The sequence below is a fragment of the Charadrius vociferus genome, unplaced genomic scaffold (assembly GCF_000708025.1).
Source record: "Charadrius vociferus isolate BGI_N301 unplaced genomic scaffold, ASM70802v2 scaffold436, whole genome shotgun sequence".
Classification (NCBI taxonomy): domain Eukaryota; kingdom Metazoa; phylum Chordata; class Aves; order Charadriiformes; family Charadriidae; genus Charadrius; species Charadrius vociferus.
Genome location: NW_009649187.1, coordinates 2,277,252 through 2,294,173, shown reverse-complemented (window position 1 = coordinate 2,294,173; position 16,922 = coordinate 2,277,252). Strand labels below are relative to the sequence as shown.

Below are 16,922 nucleotides of genomic sequence, written 5' to 3'. Positions count from 1 at the left end.
CAGAAAAGCAAAAAAAGCCCCAATCTGAAAGTGCATTGTGGTGACTTCTTCCCTCCCTGAATAAGGAGAGGTGAACTCCCACTCGAGAGATACAGAGCACGCAAAAGGGCTAAACAGCCTAGTGAGATCGGAAAAACAAACACAACTGCAACATGTGTGTGAACTACGCACAATTGTTTAAAAAACTTGTCAGCCTAGTAAACGGAAGCAAAACTTGGTCCCGTTTTCCTGCTACCATCACCATCAGGAAATCACATAGTGGCTAGAAACCAATTTCAGACCTTGTATCTGGTAAGAAGATGCTCTGGGATATACAACAAGATTAAGCTTTCTAATTGGAAACACTGCACGTGGATACTGTAGCTAATAATAAACGATGCATTGAGTGTCCTCAGACAAAAAATCCAGCTGGGGTAAGGCCAGTTCTGCACTATAGTTAATGGGCAAACCTACTCTCTATGATAGCTTTTTCCAGGCTTTCTTGTTTCCCAGACTGTGCCGCCCTGTGCACGTAAGGACCCACTCCAGCCTTCCCTTTCAAACACTCGAACGTTACACAAAGTGACAGCCACCTTCGCAGAAAACCTGAGATCGTCCAATATTTCAAGTCTTTTGCACTCTGTAGGTAACATGGGATTTCTCACATCTCGGCCTGTGACTTGAGGATAAGATAGCTGAAGCTTTCCCAGCCTCCCAGGAGTGGGGTTACAGTTAGCTGTCACCGTCATCCATGCCCTTCTGTGACTACAGTTTGTGGATTTAGAGAGCATGCACTGTTTCTTAAAAAGAAACATTGGTTTTATATCTCAACAGATCTTACCAAAATTCAAGATTCATTTTGTGCTGCTGCTACATTTAAAAAAAATAAAAATAAAAATAGAGTTTTGTTAAATCTAGAGCAGTGCTGCCCTGCAGAACCCAGCTCCCCTTTAAGCAATGAGGTAGTGACAGTCTTTCCGTTGGGATTGTACAAGCATATTTTAGAAAGGTTTATGTCTTTATCCTCAAAGTCATGGATACGTACCCTTGTTGCCTCTACACTTCTGCATATTTTCCCCAAAGTAACTATCCAATCACAAGTCTGAAACTTAGAACTGCTTCCATGTTTTGCTTCCCATATGTCACCTTTTTCTTTATCTGTTTTGGTTCTGTTCAGTGTTGTGCTGGCCTCCCGATGCTCTGGCAAACACATCTGTTTGGTTCACCTCCCTCACTGTCTCTTAGAAACGTGGGAAAGGCCGCACAGACCAAGGGTGCAAACTCTTTTAGGGTTTGGTACCAGCACGTACCAGGCTGCACACGATGACATACACTTCTTGTTCATCCATTGATATGTTACCTCTTTGTCAGATGAATAGTGAATTATCTAATTTAAAAAAACACTACTGCTGCAGTGTGGTATTTTGATGCAGGTCTACTTACTTATCTTTTTCAATAGTAAAAAGTCCTGTTCTTTAACCCAAGCGATTATTTTCTTGTGCTTCTCACCTAAGCTTCTTTTAGTCAGAGCTCTCTCTGAAAGCTTTCTCATCTTAACACCATGTTACCCATGTGATTGGGTTAATGGGACATTCTTCTGAACTTCTGAAGTTCTTTACTTTTTCCCTCAAATACAGCTCCATCTAACAACAGCTTCCATTTGCCACATAGTTGTGTTTTGTTTTGGCTGTATGAAGAAACTGGTTTTTTTCTGTTGTTTTTCTTTTCTTTCCAAACATATCCAGAGATGAAAGGCAGCTGTTTATCTCCAAAAATTTCAAGGACTGATACACAGCCCATGATAACTGTTGTCCTTTCCTGGGTTCTCATTACCTGAAACAGATGGCAGAGGAGAGGCGGAGTCCTGCAAGATACTTTCCCTGAGGAAAGCAATTGCCTTTAGTGACAGTTGGGTAAACGTCAATTTTCTGACTCATAAGATATATATTTCATTAAAAAAAAAAAATCTTATTTGAAGGAAATACAACCTCTTAGACTTTACTGCAGAATAAAAATGGATGAAACTTTTCCATCCAGAATTCTGAAATCAGCTTCAGAGTTTTATAATCCTACTTGGAATCTTCACAGATACTTCTATTTATATATTCTCCTATATATCCTCTCAGAGGGAAAATAATTACAGAAGACCTGTGAACTCCTCACTTATGCTAGGAACTAAAAATTAAATGCTGCTTTGGCAGGTAACAGAGTCGGAAACATCATTCATTTCATGCAGAATATGGAAAATATGCTTGAATTAAGATCAGCTCTACTCTGTCCTACAGAGCTTGTGGGTATTCTGCGCCAAAATCTCTTCTTGTCCCTCTGCGCATAATACTTTTGGAATATTTAAAAGAAATTGGACCATTCCAAATCAATTTGAAACTTCTTTAGAAAACTTTTGAAGCTGGGATATAGCCTGTCTCTTACTATTACAAAACTGTGACCCATCTCTAGAAATGAGGCCAAAATGTACTTCCTACTGTATGTATCATAGTGTATAAATCTATCTAAAATGGCTTAAGCTTGTTGCAGTACACATAGCTCAGCATATCGATCCAGGTCTTGTGTATCTGCCACTTAGAAGCTCAAACATTTGCAATAATGCCTGTACGCTTTGAACGAGGCATCTGGCACAAACTTCTCACTACTTAGTCCAAATTAACATCACTGAACTCATTTAAGTCATTTTGCCTTCATCCTTGGGAAAGTGGGGAGAGAGGTTAGCTTAAAGTGTGATTTGCAGCCGAGGCAATTTGGTAATGAACGTGTTGTCTTCTCCTTCATATCTGAAAAAGTAGATGGAGCTCTGAAATAGCCTCTGTTCACTAATGTACCCTGTGCTTCATCTGGAACGTGGTGTGCAGTGTGAACTCGGTCCAGAAAAAGCATCTTGTTCTTATGAGTTGTTCTGAGTTTATTGTTATTTTAGGTTATTATAGCAATATATTACATAATCAGTGCTTTTTATATTAATACATTACTACTAATATATTAATATAACTAATGCATTTATTATTACTAAATTTTAAATACAAATATTGTTGTAATATTTGATCCTGCTCCATTGAGGGAAGAGCTTTGTTACCAAAGTCAGGAAAAGTAGAATCACATATTTGGATGAGCTGCAGTGGTGGGGGAAACAACTAGAAACAGTAAATTATCTTGATTCTTACACAATGCAGAGTTTTAAATCATTTTAAGCCAAAGTGATGACCAAAATCAGTGTGTAAGGATAAAGTCCAGGTATCTCTGCATCTTATAAAGTCTTACGTTTATTTTTTCTTACTGACTTCAGAAAAGAAAGAAATCCCAAGAAGTTAGAAGAGCTTTCAAATTGACAGTAAATTAACTGCTGAAGTGGAACAAAGAGGAGCCATACATCAACAGAAACTACTTGAGCACAGACAGAGTCTCCATTTAGATTAGAGAAGGGCTCAACTGATAAAGCCAAGAGAATTAAAGAAAGAAAAGATGGACAAAGACCAGAAAGCTCCTGAAATAAACTGGAATCAGACATATTTGTTATGTTAGAAATATAGCACAAGATCTTTACCTGGTGTAATTGGCATAGCAGAGCTGCAGCTAATTGTGCTGCATGACTGTATGCAGTGATAGATGTTGGTCCATGTGACTTTACTCAAACTCTTATATTCACATCGGAAGCATAACATTCTTTCAGTACCACAGTTGCTGTGCAAAGGCAACATTAAATTTCACAAAGTAGTTTATTTCCAGGCAATCCAGTAAATTAATGTTTAATGGACATATGGTTTTTTATAATAAATAGTATTTCTAAGCAGTGTAAGTTCTCTGACCCAGCTTCTTCTTAAATGGTTTATTTTTATAATAACAAAGTGGAAAACAATTAATTATACTGAACTTTTCACCATTCTCAGGTCTTTATTAGAGAAAAAAAAATCTCAAGGATACAAGATGCATCCAACATTCAGAGCTACTAAAAGTTGTCTGGGGCCAAGGGCCAAACAAACAGGTTAGGCCAACTTTGCTCTTTCCTCACTAGCGACTCAAACGTCCTGCACCACTTTTTACCCTCCCCCTTTCTGGTATTTCTGTCACATCCACATTCTTTAGATGGTGGTCTTGTTTTTCCCGGCTCGCTAGGACTGGTGGGCTGTGCAGGAATTAACCTTGCTACCTTCCAGTTTCTTGACGACTGCATTGACAGTGCTCAAGAAGCCTGGTTCTTCCCATAACTCTTCTTTCATATCTGTGGGGGGAAAGCTAACGTGATAAAACGATAAATTATCATAGTAAAGGATGAGTAACCTTACAGAACAAATTCTGGCTTTTCTGCAAGCTTCAGAGCCTCATGCATCCCTGCAGCTGACAGTTTCCGGTTGATATTCCTATATCTGCATTGCAGGAGGTTGCGATAAGTTGTCCTTAGGTCTCGATTGAAGAAGGCATATATAAAAGGGTTAATGAGAGAGTTTGCGTAACCCAACCATAGAAATGTTCTCTCGACCCACAGCGGGATACAGCTGCACGCTGTCCCACAGATGAAGGGCCTGGCGGTGGAGAGGAGGAAGAAGGGCAGCCAGCAGACAGTGAAAGCCCCAACGATAATCCCAAGCGTAGTGGCCGCTTTCTGTTCTCTTTTAAAGATGGAAATGTTTTTCTTGTCGTGCTTTAGGAGTCGTGAAAAATTAGTACATTCTTCAGATTCTTTGTGCAGTTTTACAACTCCATTCATAGAAATCCCTTCCATTTCCTCTTGCCGGGGAAAACCAGCAAACTTGTGTTTAGCGGCACTCCTCTTGGCAGCTTTGTAAATCTGATAGTACATGAAAAGCATCACTGACATTGGAATATAAAACGCAACTGCTGTGGAGTAAATGGTGTAGCCGAAGTCTTGACTGATCAAACAAACCTTTTCATCATTTACATTTTGGGCCCAACCGAAGAGAGGGGGTATAGTGATAGAGGCAGATAAGAGCCAAACACACAGGATCATTTTGGCCATACACTTCCCATTCTGCCTTACAGGGTACGTAAGAGGTCTCGTTATTCCCAGGTACCTGGAACGATAACGTAGAGTTACTATACAGTGCAGTGGTTAGTGGTTAACTGATGAAAGTTATTTCACGTAGTCTGCCCTGAAATAAAACACCTTTGGCTAAGGCTTCCATTTTACATTTTTCAAGCCTCTCTTAGCATGTGTTTCAAACCTGTGAAGTCACGTGTCTTTCACTTGAGAATTCATAGTGCTGATAATTCTGTATAAAAGGTCTTTTATTCTAGAAGGAAATCTGCCATTAGCCACAAAGGATTTGGATTTTAATGAATTTGTGCAATCTTCATACAGATAACGTGGTGGTGTTGTTACCACAACGTTGTGGGGGGGGTTGTTACCAAGGAAATTCTGACACCTAAATTTTATTTGGCTAACTAAGGAAATCTTGGATTATAGGTGAATCCTCACTCCATAAAGCCTACCACTATTTGTATTGAGTGTGTGGTTAAGTTAAGCATGCATTCGTCTTCCTCTTCATCCTTCTTACATATTGAACAGTTATGAAGATTCCTCCCACTGAATTGAGATGATGAGTTGTCTTTCTTACCTTTATGTTTCAGACGGGAATGACAAACAGTAAACTTATGCTAAGAGTAGATTATTTCAATACTATAATAATTCTTTTTATCATCATTCAATTAGAAACAAATGATATTTATTCAACATTCAAACTTCTACTGAACAAAATTACAATCTATCGCATTATTAGTTCAAGACGACCTGGGAAAAAACTATAGTTTTACCAGAAGGTAAGTTTAACGTGGTAAATTGTAAACAGACAATAAAAATGTTTATAATATGTCAAGTTTTCATAGAAAAAAAATAAAGTCCATTGACAACCTCTACATTTCCTAAGCTGTGACAGCGTAGACCATATATTTTTGTTCTAATTAAAAAGAAATCACTGCTGCCCTATATAGCTGGACAGCAGTATCAGAAGTTTGTGTTTACTCTCATCTACAGAATTATTTTTTTTTATTTCCTCTCTAACTTTGTGAAGTCTCTCTTAGATAAAATTAGATGCTTTTTTTACACCTAAAATTTTTACTTTGAAATTTGGTTTCCGCTCAACACGAACTTACCTCTGAGTTACTGTTAACTTCTCAAATTGTTCTTTCTTTCCTCCCCACAAAAGAAAGAATTCTGAGAAAAATGAGTGAGACTCACTTCACTACTCATAAAAGAAATGGTTTCAAATCGGGTTTCAGAACAGTATTTTGGTTTCAAGAAGTACCAGTCTTTAGTTACACAGTGAAGGTTTTGGAGCGTTACAAACAAGAAATATGGTAATGTGATTAAAATTATATCTTTTAAGCATTTTTGCTCTCTCTGTTCACCTAGCAAATCAAATATGAGTATTTGCCTGGCTCTGCAGAATGCTGCATTGTTGATTTTACTGCAATGCAGTAAATTATGGCCAGTGCTGCTGCTTTACACAAGAACCCAGGTATGCTATGGTTTTGGAAGGATAAAGAAGCATCCTTTCATGATCTGCTCTGACAAGTAACAACAATCTCTCTCAACAACATCATTGATTTTACATTACTGCCATGGCAAGTGTTACACAAAGGACAGGACTGGCTTATTGTGCCCTATTCTCGACAGCATGCACAAGTACATCACGGCAGGCCGGTACTGTGCCAGTGAAGCTGTGCCTGGTGGGGCTGTGAGCTAAGAACAGTTATTAAAATCATCTGGGATTAGAGCAGTGCGGTAAATGACCATGCTATTAAAAAAGGCTGTTTCTTGTTCACCTCACCATCAGCATTAGAATATAGTCACTTCACCTGCTCTGGTGGCCGTGGGCGTACTGTAGAGTCCACGGAGATTTCTGTTTCACAGCATCACGGCCAAAACTGTGCTCCCAAGGAGCTGAGAGTTTTCCAAGATGCTCCAAGACATAGAAGAGCCGGGTTAATGTGGTGAAGTTACAGAGTTTAACTACCTAAGGGATACATTATTCTGCAAGGATAAGTTATTAGCTGCAGTCCCTCTGGGACAACAGTAGCACACCCTTAAAATTTGTCTGAGAATAGCGTGATTTACCTACAAAAGAGTTAAACGCGTCTTTTGTGCAGAAAGTTTACTTGTCACTTAAAATGTGCTGGGTTTAGAAAAAAAAAAATCTTAAAAAGTTGGTCCACGTTCCTGAAGGATGTATTTTTCTACCTATTACTCAATTGGTCATTATAAATAACAGGTGAGCTTTATTATGTAGCTAAAAAAGTGAAACTGGATTTCTGTAAAAATCAGATCTGTGGGCTGCAAGCTCTGAATGCCTACTGATGCATTCTTATGCATCAGAATATAACAAAAAGAATTCATGAAAGCTGAAGTATACTGAAAAGAATTAAAATTCATTAGTTTTGCCCTGGCACTGCTTTTTTGGAAGCTATCTGAGCTTCAAAAATGCTATTTGAAATTAAAATACATTAATTAACATAAAAATACACCAGCATCCTTTCTGCCTTATCCATTTTGCTAAATGTAGTATGATAGGGAAAAAAAGTCAGCAGGCATAAATGAAGGAACTTTATCTTTTTATCGCTATATATGAAAACCATTACTCTCGAAAACTTACTTGCAACTCCAAAATAATGTAAATCACTACTGTTTTCTAATACACTAGAGAGTGTCCAAGACTTAACAGATTAATGAACTTTAAAAGCATTGTGTCAAATTCAGTGCAAAAATGTGCTTTGTAATGCTTAATCTTTAATTAATACCTTCCAAAAAAAAAAAGACTTAAAGGTAAATCAGCTGAATGTAACGTATCGTTCCAAGAGTATCTAACACCTTGAGGCCTTACTGCTGGGAAAGAAGTCAAATTCCCTAAAAAGCCCATTTCACGTGTGTCAGCTATCCCCCACAAGAAAGAAGCGTCTCAGACTTGTTGTTCTGAGATTTGTTTCTTTTATGTGCCACAGATGTTCATTTTGATCTTGGTGGGGAAGAAACTGTGCCTCAGTTCTCACTTGTAAAAGAAGGGCAATGCTATTTCCTATTCTCCCTCCTCTGAGTTTCTTGACTATATAATTCTGCCAGACAGAGCATCTGTCCATACTACACCCCGCACAGTGAGGACTATATATATATACTTATAACTATATAGGTTACTCCCCAAAAGCACAGTGTTGCAGACACACAGCCCTTATTTCTTATGAACTGGTCGTGGCATTTCTCATGCTGCTTTGCCTCATGCTGTATGCAGAACAGCTGCGTGTAAACACACGAGCACGTCCCCATTCTGGATTGGTTTCTTATGATTTCTTCAGTGTCTCTCCTGTCAGAGAATCAGAAACCGACTCCTGTGCCGCCGTCCCATTCAGGTGTGAGGCACACGCAGGGTGCCCAGCTCTAGGGTGGAAAAATTATCCCTTGTCATCCTCTTTGTGGAGCTCTGTTCAAGCATAGGTGAGGGATAAAGAGCTCCATCCTTCAGGGGGTGCCCTCGGCAGCTATTGTGAATGATCACCTTTTGCCATATTCACCCACAAAATGACAACAATGGAAAAGGTAAATGAATAAGTCCCTTTTTTTCACCTTAATAAAAACCTGGTTCCCTGTGATCCAATATTCTTTCTCAGTACCTATAAATTGTTACCATTTAATGACAGGCAATTGTTATAGAAAATTTAATGTAAAACCATTGTAACTGTATAGGAGTGCTCATGAGATCATTCTGGTTTTGGCTTTTTTCATTCTGGCTTTTTTGATGCTGTTGCATTACAGTCGCCACACAGGAATGGTTTTTATCCTACAGGGCTATAAAAGTCTCCTGTGTCACTTGGACTGTATATTACACAGGCATTTCTTATTACAACGTGCTCGATATATTAAGGGTTACAGCAAGTGTTAAAATGTAATGTATATGGAAAATTGAATGGTATATGGCATAGGGAACGGGCATCCAGAGATCCTGGTGTCTGTTTCTCGCACATCAGTCTGTCTTTCTGTGACTCTTTGTATTCTCTCTTTTATGTTTAGCTATGTGCTTGTGGTGATGGCTGTCATACGTTACCAAACTGGACTGCCATCATGTCCCACTAGATGTTACTACGTTTAAAAATCTGAAAGGTTCGATACGGTTTCTTTTCTTGTAAATATATTTATTTCACTCCCTAATCTGGGAAATGGTGAAAAGTTGTTTGCTTTATCTGCACTACCATGAAATGCGTTCACATAGCCATCTACTTATCACCTACTAGAAGAACTTTTCAGGAAGATCTTTTTCATCAGCTTCATGTGAATAACTCCCTATTTGTAGCTGAATTGATTAGTAATTCCATAGATGTAGAAGAAGATGCTAATTCTTCCTTCAAAAAGAAAAAAAAAGCTGCAGTGCCAGGCATGGTACCATTTCAGTTTAACCAGACATTAGTTTTTCGTTTTCTTTGTGGTGTGAACCTGATTTTTTTCAGCAGTAGAAAAGTTCATTCCCTTTTCTTTGTGTTTATTCCTGAGAAAGCTAAACATATCTGTAATATTTAAGCTGCAGAAATGGGGAATTGTTCATAGCTATATTGGAAACTTTGAGATGGGTCTACTCCTCATACCTTTTGAAATATCCAGAAAGCAAACTGAGACGTAACAACTACTCCGACAATAGAAAGAAAATAGTAATAGGATGGTCCAATTTGGGATCCTGTGTCCAAAATCTTTATTACATCTGTTATATGGCTAAAAGAGAAAGAAAAAAGTAAAAGGACTTGCTTCGCACTGCGAGCAAAGTCGCAGAGTAATAGAAAACCTAACAGCTAAAAGCATTAAAACTGTTTTGAAGCCTCCTGCCCAACTCAATAATAAATTGAATGCACCATGACATCAGGATCAGTTATACCACTTTTGAAGCACATACATGTAATTCCTTTGCTTCTGGTCTCCGTGCACTTTAAAGGCAGATAGAATTCCATTTTAATTCGTTTCTCAGAATTCACTGACCTAATCTAACAGACAATTATTCCAGAAACAGATTAGCATTTTCCACCATTTGACTTTGCTTTTATGAAGCAGATTGGATTACTGTGGAATAGAACTAGAAACCTTGTACTGGAAATGATACAGATGCATATTATAGCTATTTCTACCAGGAATCTCAATGTATTGTTCTGTTATCATTTACCATTTCACTAGGAGTGGCCTTTAACCCTGAGGTTCTTTCAGTTCTTCCTATTTTTGTATTTTAAGAGAGTCATAAAACTGTTTTATTTCAGAGATACAAAAATCTTAGACACTCACAGAAGACACTTACTCCTTTGCTTTTGTGCCTTTTCTAGTACTGCAGCTCTCCAGCTTCAATCCATATCTCCTTGTATTAGTTTCTTTGCCAACCCACAGCTATAGAACCCTGTCTAATGATTCACCACCAATAATAATAACTTATTCTGAAGAACGATGCTGATCTACTGATCTTCCTTCGGTGGCTGTGATTCTCTCATTATCTTTTGTATTTTTTATGTTAAATCCAGTGCAATATGAAGAGACACTTCACAAGAATAGGAGCACGATGCCATTCCTAAAAGCTATCTAGCATTCAGAAATATTGTCCCTAGTATAGTGATTGATCTAGATTTTTTTCTCATGCTTTGAAACATTAAACAGCAAATTATATGTAAATGTAACAAGTCAAAACAATGAACAAATCTATTATTTCTGTTACGGCTATGTCAAACCACCTAACAGGAATTCTCTTCTTTTCAAAGATTTGTTGTTTACACGAAGGAAGAGATGCTCTGTCCCACAGACCTGCTTTTAAATACACTAAGGTATACAAACTGATCAGGGAAATACTATTCCCATCACATTTTTAAGTAACTGAGATGGAAGTAAAGAGATAGAAACATAAAAAAAACATAAGTGCTGATACATGAGCATTACAGTGCACGACTATGGTACTATAATGTGAAAAGTAACCTTGTTAATTATTGTATGACAGTACCGATACCTGCCTTTCTGCAATACAGGCTGCCCTCATAACCACATCATGGTAACTGCCAGTTTATTGTCTGGGAAAAGGAGGGTATTACAGAAGCAGTAAAATACTTTTCTCCTTCCCAGAAGTGAACAAAGTTACTGATTTCATTGCATAAATGACAGCTTTCAGAATATGAATTAGATCGCTTTAAAACCTAAACATTAAATATCATGCAACGTTAGACTGAGACAGCAGAACTAACAAAATCAAACTACAACTCAGTGGAGAAAAGATGACTTTGTTCAACCAGTTCTGTGCTTCATCTAATTAAATGTTGCATCTTTTTTATGTAGTGAATTAGTACATAGTTATACAGTCTTAGCACAGTGGCCAGCTTCTACATCTCAGTTGTGTTTTTTAGTAATGGTTAAAGCTCTACTTCATCCTTCTCGGTCGATGTTGAATGCAGTAATGTGAAAGATCTTAAATGTATGTTTTAGTATCTATTGCATTAGATGCCTATGCTTCTCCTTTCATACAATTTCAACATTATTCTCATTGTTGAAATGGTGATACTTTAATTTTGATACTTGGAAGAATGAGAATGAAATATTTGTTTTGTTTTCAGCAATGTTGACACTTTCCATGATTTCTCTTCTTGCTCTCAATTAAATGTATTTCCTTAAATTCTCTTTGCAAAAGGAAGACATTTGTTCCCACTGTTAGAGTGGGCACATATTGAATACAGTACTATACGTTTATTGTGCATAGTAAATGTTCTGACTTGATTTTTGTTTTTCTCAGAAATCATTGTAGGGGGTTATTTTTGATGGAACTCGAGAAGTGTAGGCTTTCTTGGCAGTGGGGGAGGATTAAGTCAATCAAAATTAAATATCTGTTCATTCTAAAGGGATGTAATTTGCACAGTAGAAGATTATGTTCTCCTCAGTTTTTCTTTCAGTTTCTCTGTACTTTCATGGACTTTCTTCCTCTTACATTACTTAACTCTACAGCTTCATATTTTTCTTATTTATTTTAGCTCATTTTTCATTCTTTTATTTCACTCCTATTTTTACTTCACTTTCTTTCCCTGCCTTATTTCTAGTTCTCTTTTAGCTCTGTATTTTTCCCTCTTCATTTTTGACTACTGATCTGAGACATCCATCCCATAGATGAGGGGGTTGGGGGGGTGGGGGGTGTATTCTGCTCTCATTCTAAGAAATACATAACAACTCTATTGCCAGAAAGAGATGTGCAATGTCATTCCGTTCAACTTCTCTTATCTTAGTAGTAATTTCTGAATCCATATTCCTCTTCCCTTTCAGACCTTGACAAATTTCTCCTACCTGTCCTCACCCTCTGCCTTTCATTTTCCCTCTGCATGCCTGTCAAAGAACTTGTTACCAGTAACTGCCTTGTTCTTAGTTTCTTGACAAAACAGTTCAGTAGCCTTTAGTTTTCCACTGCAAATGATATACTGTTTGGAAGAAAAAGTCCTAACACATAGTTGCTGATGTTTATCTTGCAACACTGTCTGAATGTTAGATAATATGTATTTCCTAGCTAATATTTTGCAATTAACAAAATAAATATTTTATATTATAGACTAAACACTCTTGTTCACGCTCTCTCAAGAAAACAGTACGTGTATATTTTCCTTTCTTGTATCTTCACCAATGACGTCAAGGTAGGAGACATAAGAAGGGAAATGGATTTCAACCATTCTTCTTTCACCAGACTCCCAGAACCTACATGCATTTGAAAACTGAAAAAGCTCTGTCAAAAAAATATTTAGACTGAAGCGGCATGCTGTAATGGAAGACTTCCTATTTTTAAACTTTTTCAAAATGTCTGAACTCCAGCTTTGTGGGTTTTCATCATTTCTGGAGTCCTGTATGTAAGTGTGGTTTGCTTACAGAGTGCAGTAGGATTAATTATATACACAGCTCAAAAGCACTTCTCACCTCACTTCTTGGTAGATAATCTGTAACACTTCAAAAGCTCTCTAAATCTGGGCAAGTCACACATTATGAAGAATCTATTTTTCATTACAGTGTTCAATCACGTGCAATGTTGAGGGAAAATAAAAACACTTTCATGCTTTTCTAAAAGAAAATGCATAACTGTGTTGAGGGATGCACTACCCACTTCTGCCCTTTTGCCCACTCCTAGATTTGCATGAATCTAATAATTATTTAATAATATTCTATTTTTTTCCTAGTGATAATAAGCAAGCAATAGTGGAAAAAGAAGTGAGAAGAGAGTCAAAAGGCTCTTCCTAAGTTTTTCTCTCTTTTCAGAAGCAAAAAATTCGTATTAATCAAAATATACAATAAAGTACAATTCATAATACATATGAATAGCATTTCAGGAATATTCCCTACAGAAGTGCTTCTCAGGCTTTTTAAGCAATTTCTCACTTCACTGAAAAACGCTTCATGGACTTCATCATAGTTTACACACAAAACGCTTCACAAGCCTGAAGGCCAGGCCCTCCTACGCTGTTACAGCTTCATACACTGTGGTATAATTTATACTAGTTGTTAAGTCATTTTATCAATCAAGGAGAAAAAAGAAAAGCAAAACATATTCAAAAATGGCTGCTTGTTGCTGTATTCAATAAGGTGATTTATATCAGAAAACACTATTTTTTTTTAAATTCGCATTTCAGTTTATTTTACATTTTTATTATTTCAAAATATTTTAGAATCATAGCAACAAATGCAGTGCCTTTGCGTCATGTCAACTTTTGTACCTTATCTAAGTATCTAATTACACGTAGAGGGATGTCTGTCTTATACGGCTATTTTTTCACCTTTATGTGTATGATGTAGCATCTCATTTTATTAAGTTATTACAAGATGCTTGGCCCCGTTTTGAGAGGTCAGAGAAGCTATTTTAGGTCTCTTATACTACCTGAGAAGATGAGGCCAGGGAAAGCTTTGTCCCAGAGAAGAATTAAAGAGAAAACACTTTCTCATTTATTCCTGTCTGGTTGTGTCGTACTGTTTGTTTCAGACCGGGTGTGCAGTAAAGAGGTAGTTCAGGTTGGAAGAAAGTTTTTTTTATGTTATTTTCCTTTTGTAAAGGAGACCAGGTTATATCTGAGAAGGGAAAATGAACCTGAGGATGGCAAGTAAATGATTTGCCATGACTGGAGGGAGGCGTCTCTGGCAGTGAGCTTGAGAAGCAGCAGAGGAAAGGAAACCTTGAGCGTGAATGCAGACAGTTCAAAAGCTACCGAGGAGGGATGAGGCTTGACTTGAAATATTGCTTAATGGTGTCACATGGGACTTAAAAGGGAAAAGATGGAGATGTACTGGGAGTTACTTATGTTTGTCCTCCTTTTATCAGTCTAGAGAATCTGAAACAGCAAGTGAATGGATGGGAGGAAGGACAGGACCACTGGATGGTGGTAAGGCACTGGAGGGAAAATGGCAGAGCTCTATTCTTTCTTCATTAAAATAAAGAAATAGGGGAGGAATGCTTTAGCACTGGAGGTAGTCTTTATGATGGCCTTAGTTCCTGAGGAGTTAATCTCATGTTCTGATCCTTACTCCCAAATGTTTCCATCTCCTGCAAAATAAACCTTGCTGTCCTTCTGGCAGTCTGTCATAGTCTGTCAGAAAACAGGCATTAACCACGATATTTTGCCAAATGTCTTCGCGATTAGGGGATTTACAGCCTTAGATGATCTCATTGTTGGTTGGCTGGAGTCACCTACGTAACTGAAGATAAGGTTCAAGCCTCTGGACTTGATTTGATCCTATGGGCTAAGCAGTATAGCAAAACAAGAGTTGGATGTCATCAGGATAACCCAAGCTGGCCAGCTGACAGGCAGGAGCACTCATACAGCTGATATTTGCTGATAGGAAAAGGTTTATTTGCTGCTTTGCCCTTGATGTGGGGGAGAGTGACTTTAAGCAAAGATGTGGTTTTTGAAGCACCAGCTGAGATTAAATCCCTACTCTGGTATCCAGAGGCAGTTCCTCAGCAAAAGAAAACAAAGGAGTGGAAAAGAACACTTTTTGCAGATCAGGAACTGGAAAAGGTACCACATCCTCCTTTCAGGTTTCCCCCATCTTACCCCTCTCGTCTCTCACACCCAGGGCTATTGTCGAAGCCAATGAAGATTTTAGGTTTTTTTCTGGAGCCTGTGGTTCTTCTAACATATTATTTCCCTGCCTTCGGAAAGGGTTTTAGTTCTCAAATTCACAACTCATTAACAGCTCAGACCTCTCACCCTCCCATACCCTGACTGATGCTGTCCTGTGGCAAAGACGAGCCCTGGTGATCCCAGGCCAGCCTGCTGGCTTCAGCTAGGCCAGAGGAGAGGTGCCAGGAGACAACCACCAGACATGCCTCAGTCTTGGGACCGTCCTGTTCTGTGCAAGCATTTAAGTAGGCTGTAATAAAAATTGCAATGTGTTTTCTCTCAGTTCTGTACTCTGCCAGACACCAGCACAAACATGCCTTAGGTGAGCAATGAGGCAGGCTTATTGTCCACAGGATCTGTGTCAATTTTTTTGGCCAATGTACCAGTCTACCATCTTGTCCTCCCACATGTGTGCAGGCACACTCACACACACACCAGATGACCCCTTTGTGGCAGAAAGATGGGTCCCAGGCTGTATGTGCTAGAAACAAGTTGAAACCAGAGCAAACTCTCAGAGGACCTTCAGAGAGGGTACTGAAGTGCCTAGAGACGCACACGGGAGGGTCCCTTGATGGATGCAGTTGAGGCAGCCTGGAGAGTTTCTCAAGACAAGGGGTAGAGATTCAGATTGGGGATGGGACACCGGGCCTTTAGATGGTTCTCGGGAGATGAAGGTTGCCAAAACAGTACAAGGATGCCCAGTTCAACAACACAAAACCACAGAACTACCAAGTCCCTGTGCCCAGCTAAGCACTCTGGCCGTTCCCTAGCACCATACTGGCATAAGACCCAGGCCTCCCGTGCCCCTTGTTTTTCCCAGGAAAAAGCCTAACCACACAGGGAGATGCAGAGAGCTCTGCTCTGGGTGATCAGGGAACCTGAGTATCAGGGTTTGCCCTGAGCGTACCAGGCTGTCACTTTAGATGCAGGTTAAGTGTCCAGCCCAGAACCACAAAATAAGCCTGATCACTGGGTCATCACAAGCCAAGGCTGGCGCTTTAGTTGCATAACCAGTTTTTTTCCGTGTCGTTTGAGGTAAGCTAGCAGATACCTTCAACTAAAACGTGGGGGGGGGCTTGATTTCAGAACAGTGAAAAACTGTCTTTTTTAAAAAGAAAACCCTCGTCAGACTCCTATAAAGTAGAAAAGGCTAAGGTGATTTTCTCCAACTTCACTATGTGAGTCACGCTTGGATTGACACTAAACATCAGCTTAAAAGGAATTATTTTGAAAGTTATAATGGTGTTTCAAAATGAAAGCCTCCTACAACTTTAACCAGAAAATCATGACTGATGTCTCTAGTACAATTAAATGAAGCATTTCAGAAACTTCCACAGTATACGCGATGAATGAAATGAAAAATCACAGCCCATTGAACTGATAATACCACTATATTAAAACAAGTATCTTCAGGGAATAGCTATTTAAATGCACTGATATTTATGTCCCCTCTCTTCCTTCCTTGAATACAAACAAATGAAACATAATATCTCCAGACAAAGCACTTAAGGAACAGCCCATTCTAGAATACTTCTTCCCTCCTCCCCCTTCTTTCTCTTCCTCTCTCTGAAGAGACAGGAAAAATAGTGGGAGGACACGGTCCGAATTCTCCTCTCTGCTTCTCCATGACAGTAATTTTGCACGAGCCCTAATGAACACCTATATAGTGATTATGGGTGAATCTCAATACAGAACTAATTTACTTGGGTGGTTTTGGCTTTGTCCATAGCTGTGTTGGCCTGAAGGCAGATCTGAATTTGTCAAAATCACACAAAGATTTTGCTATGTTTCATTGAGTTGGGTTGGGTATGTAAAAATTGTACATGTTCACCTCA

At 38.6% G+C, this 16,922-nt stretch overlaps 1 protein-coding gene across 1 annotated transcript in view; it reads right to left on the bottom strand.

Annotated features, from left to right (window-relative positions):
* Positions 1-4,109: 4,109 nt before the first annotated feature.
* HTR7 (5-hydroxytryptamine (serotonin) receptor 7, adenylate cyclase-coupled) overlaps positions 4,110-16,922 on the bottom strand; it is a 26,016-nt gene continuing 13,203 nt past the window's right edge. The window contains exons 2-3 of the mRNA XM_009888804.1: positions 10,061-10,100; positions 4,110-5,021 (exon numbers count right to left, since the gene is read on the bottom strand). Coding sequence (XP_009887106.1) covers positions 4,271-5,021; positions 10,061-10,100 — 791 coding nt within the window. The 3' untranslated portion in view covers positions 4,110-4,270. The remainder of the gene's footprint in view (positions 5,022-10,060; positions 10,101-16,922) is intronic.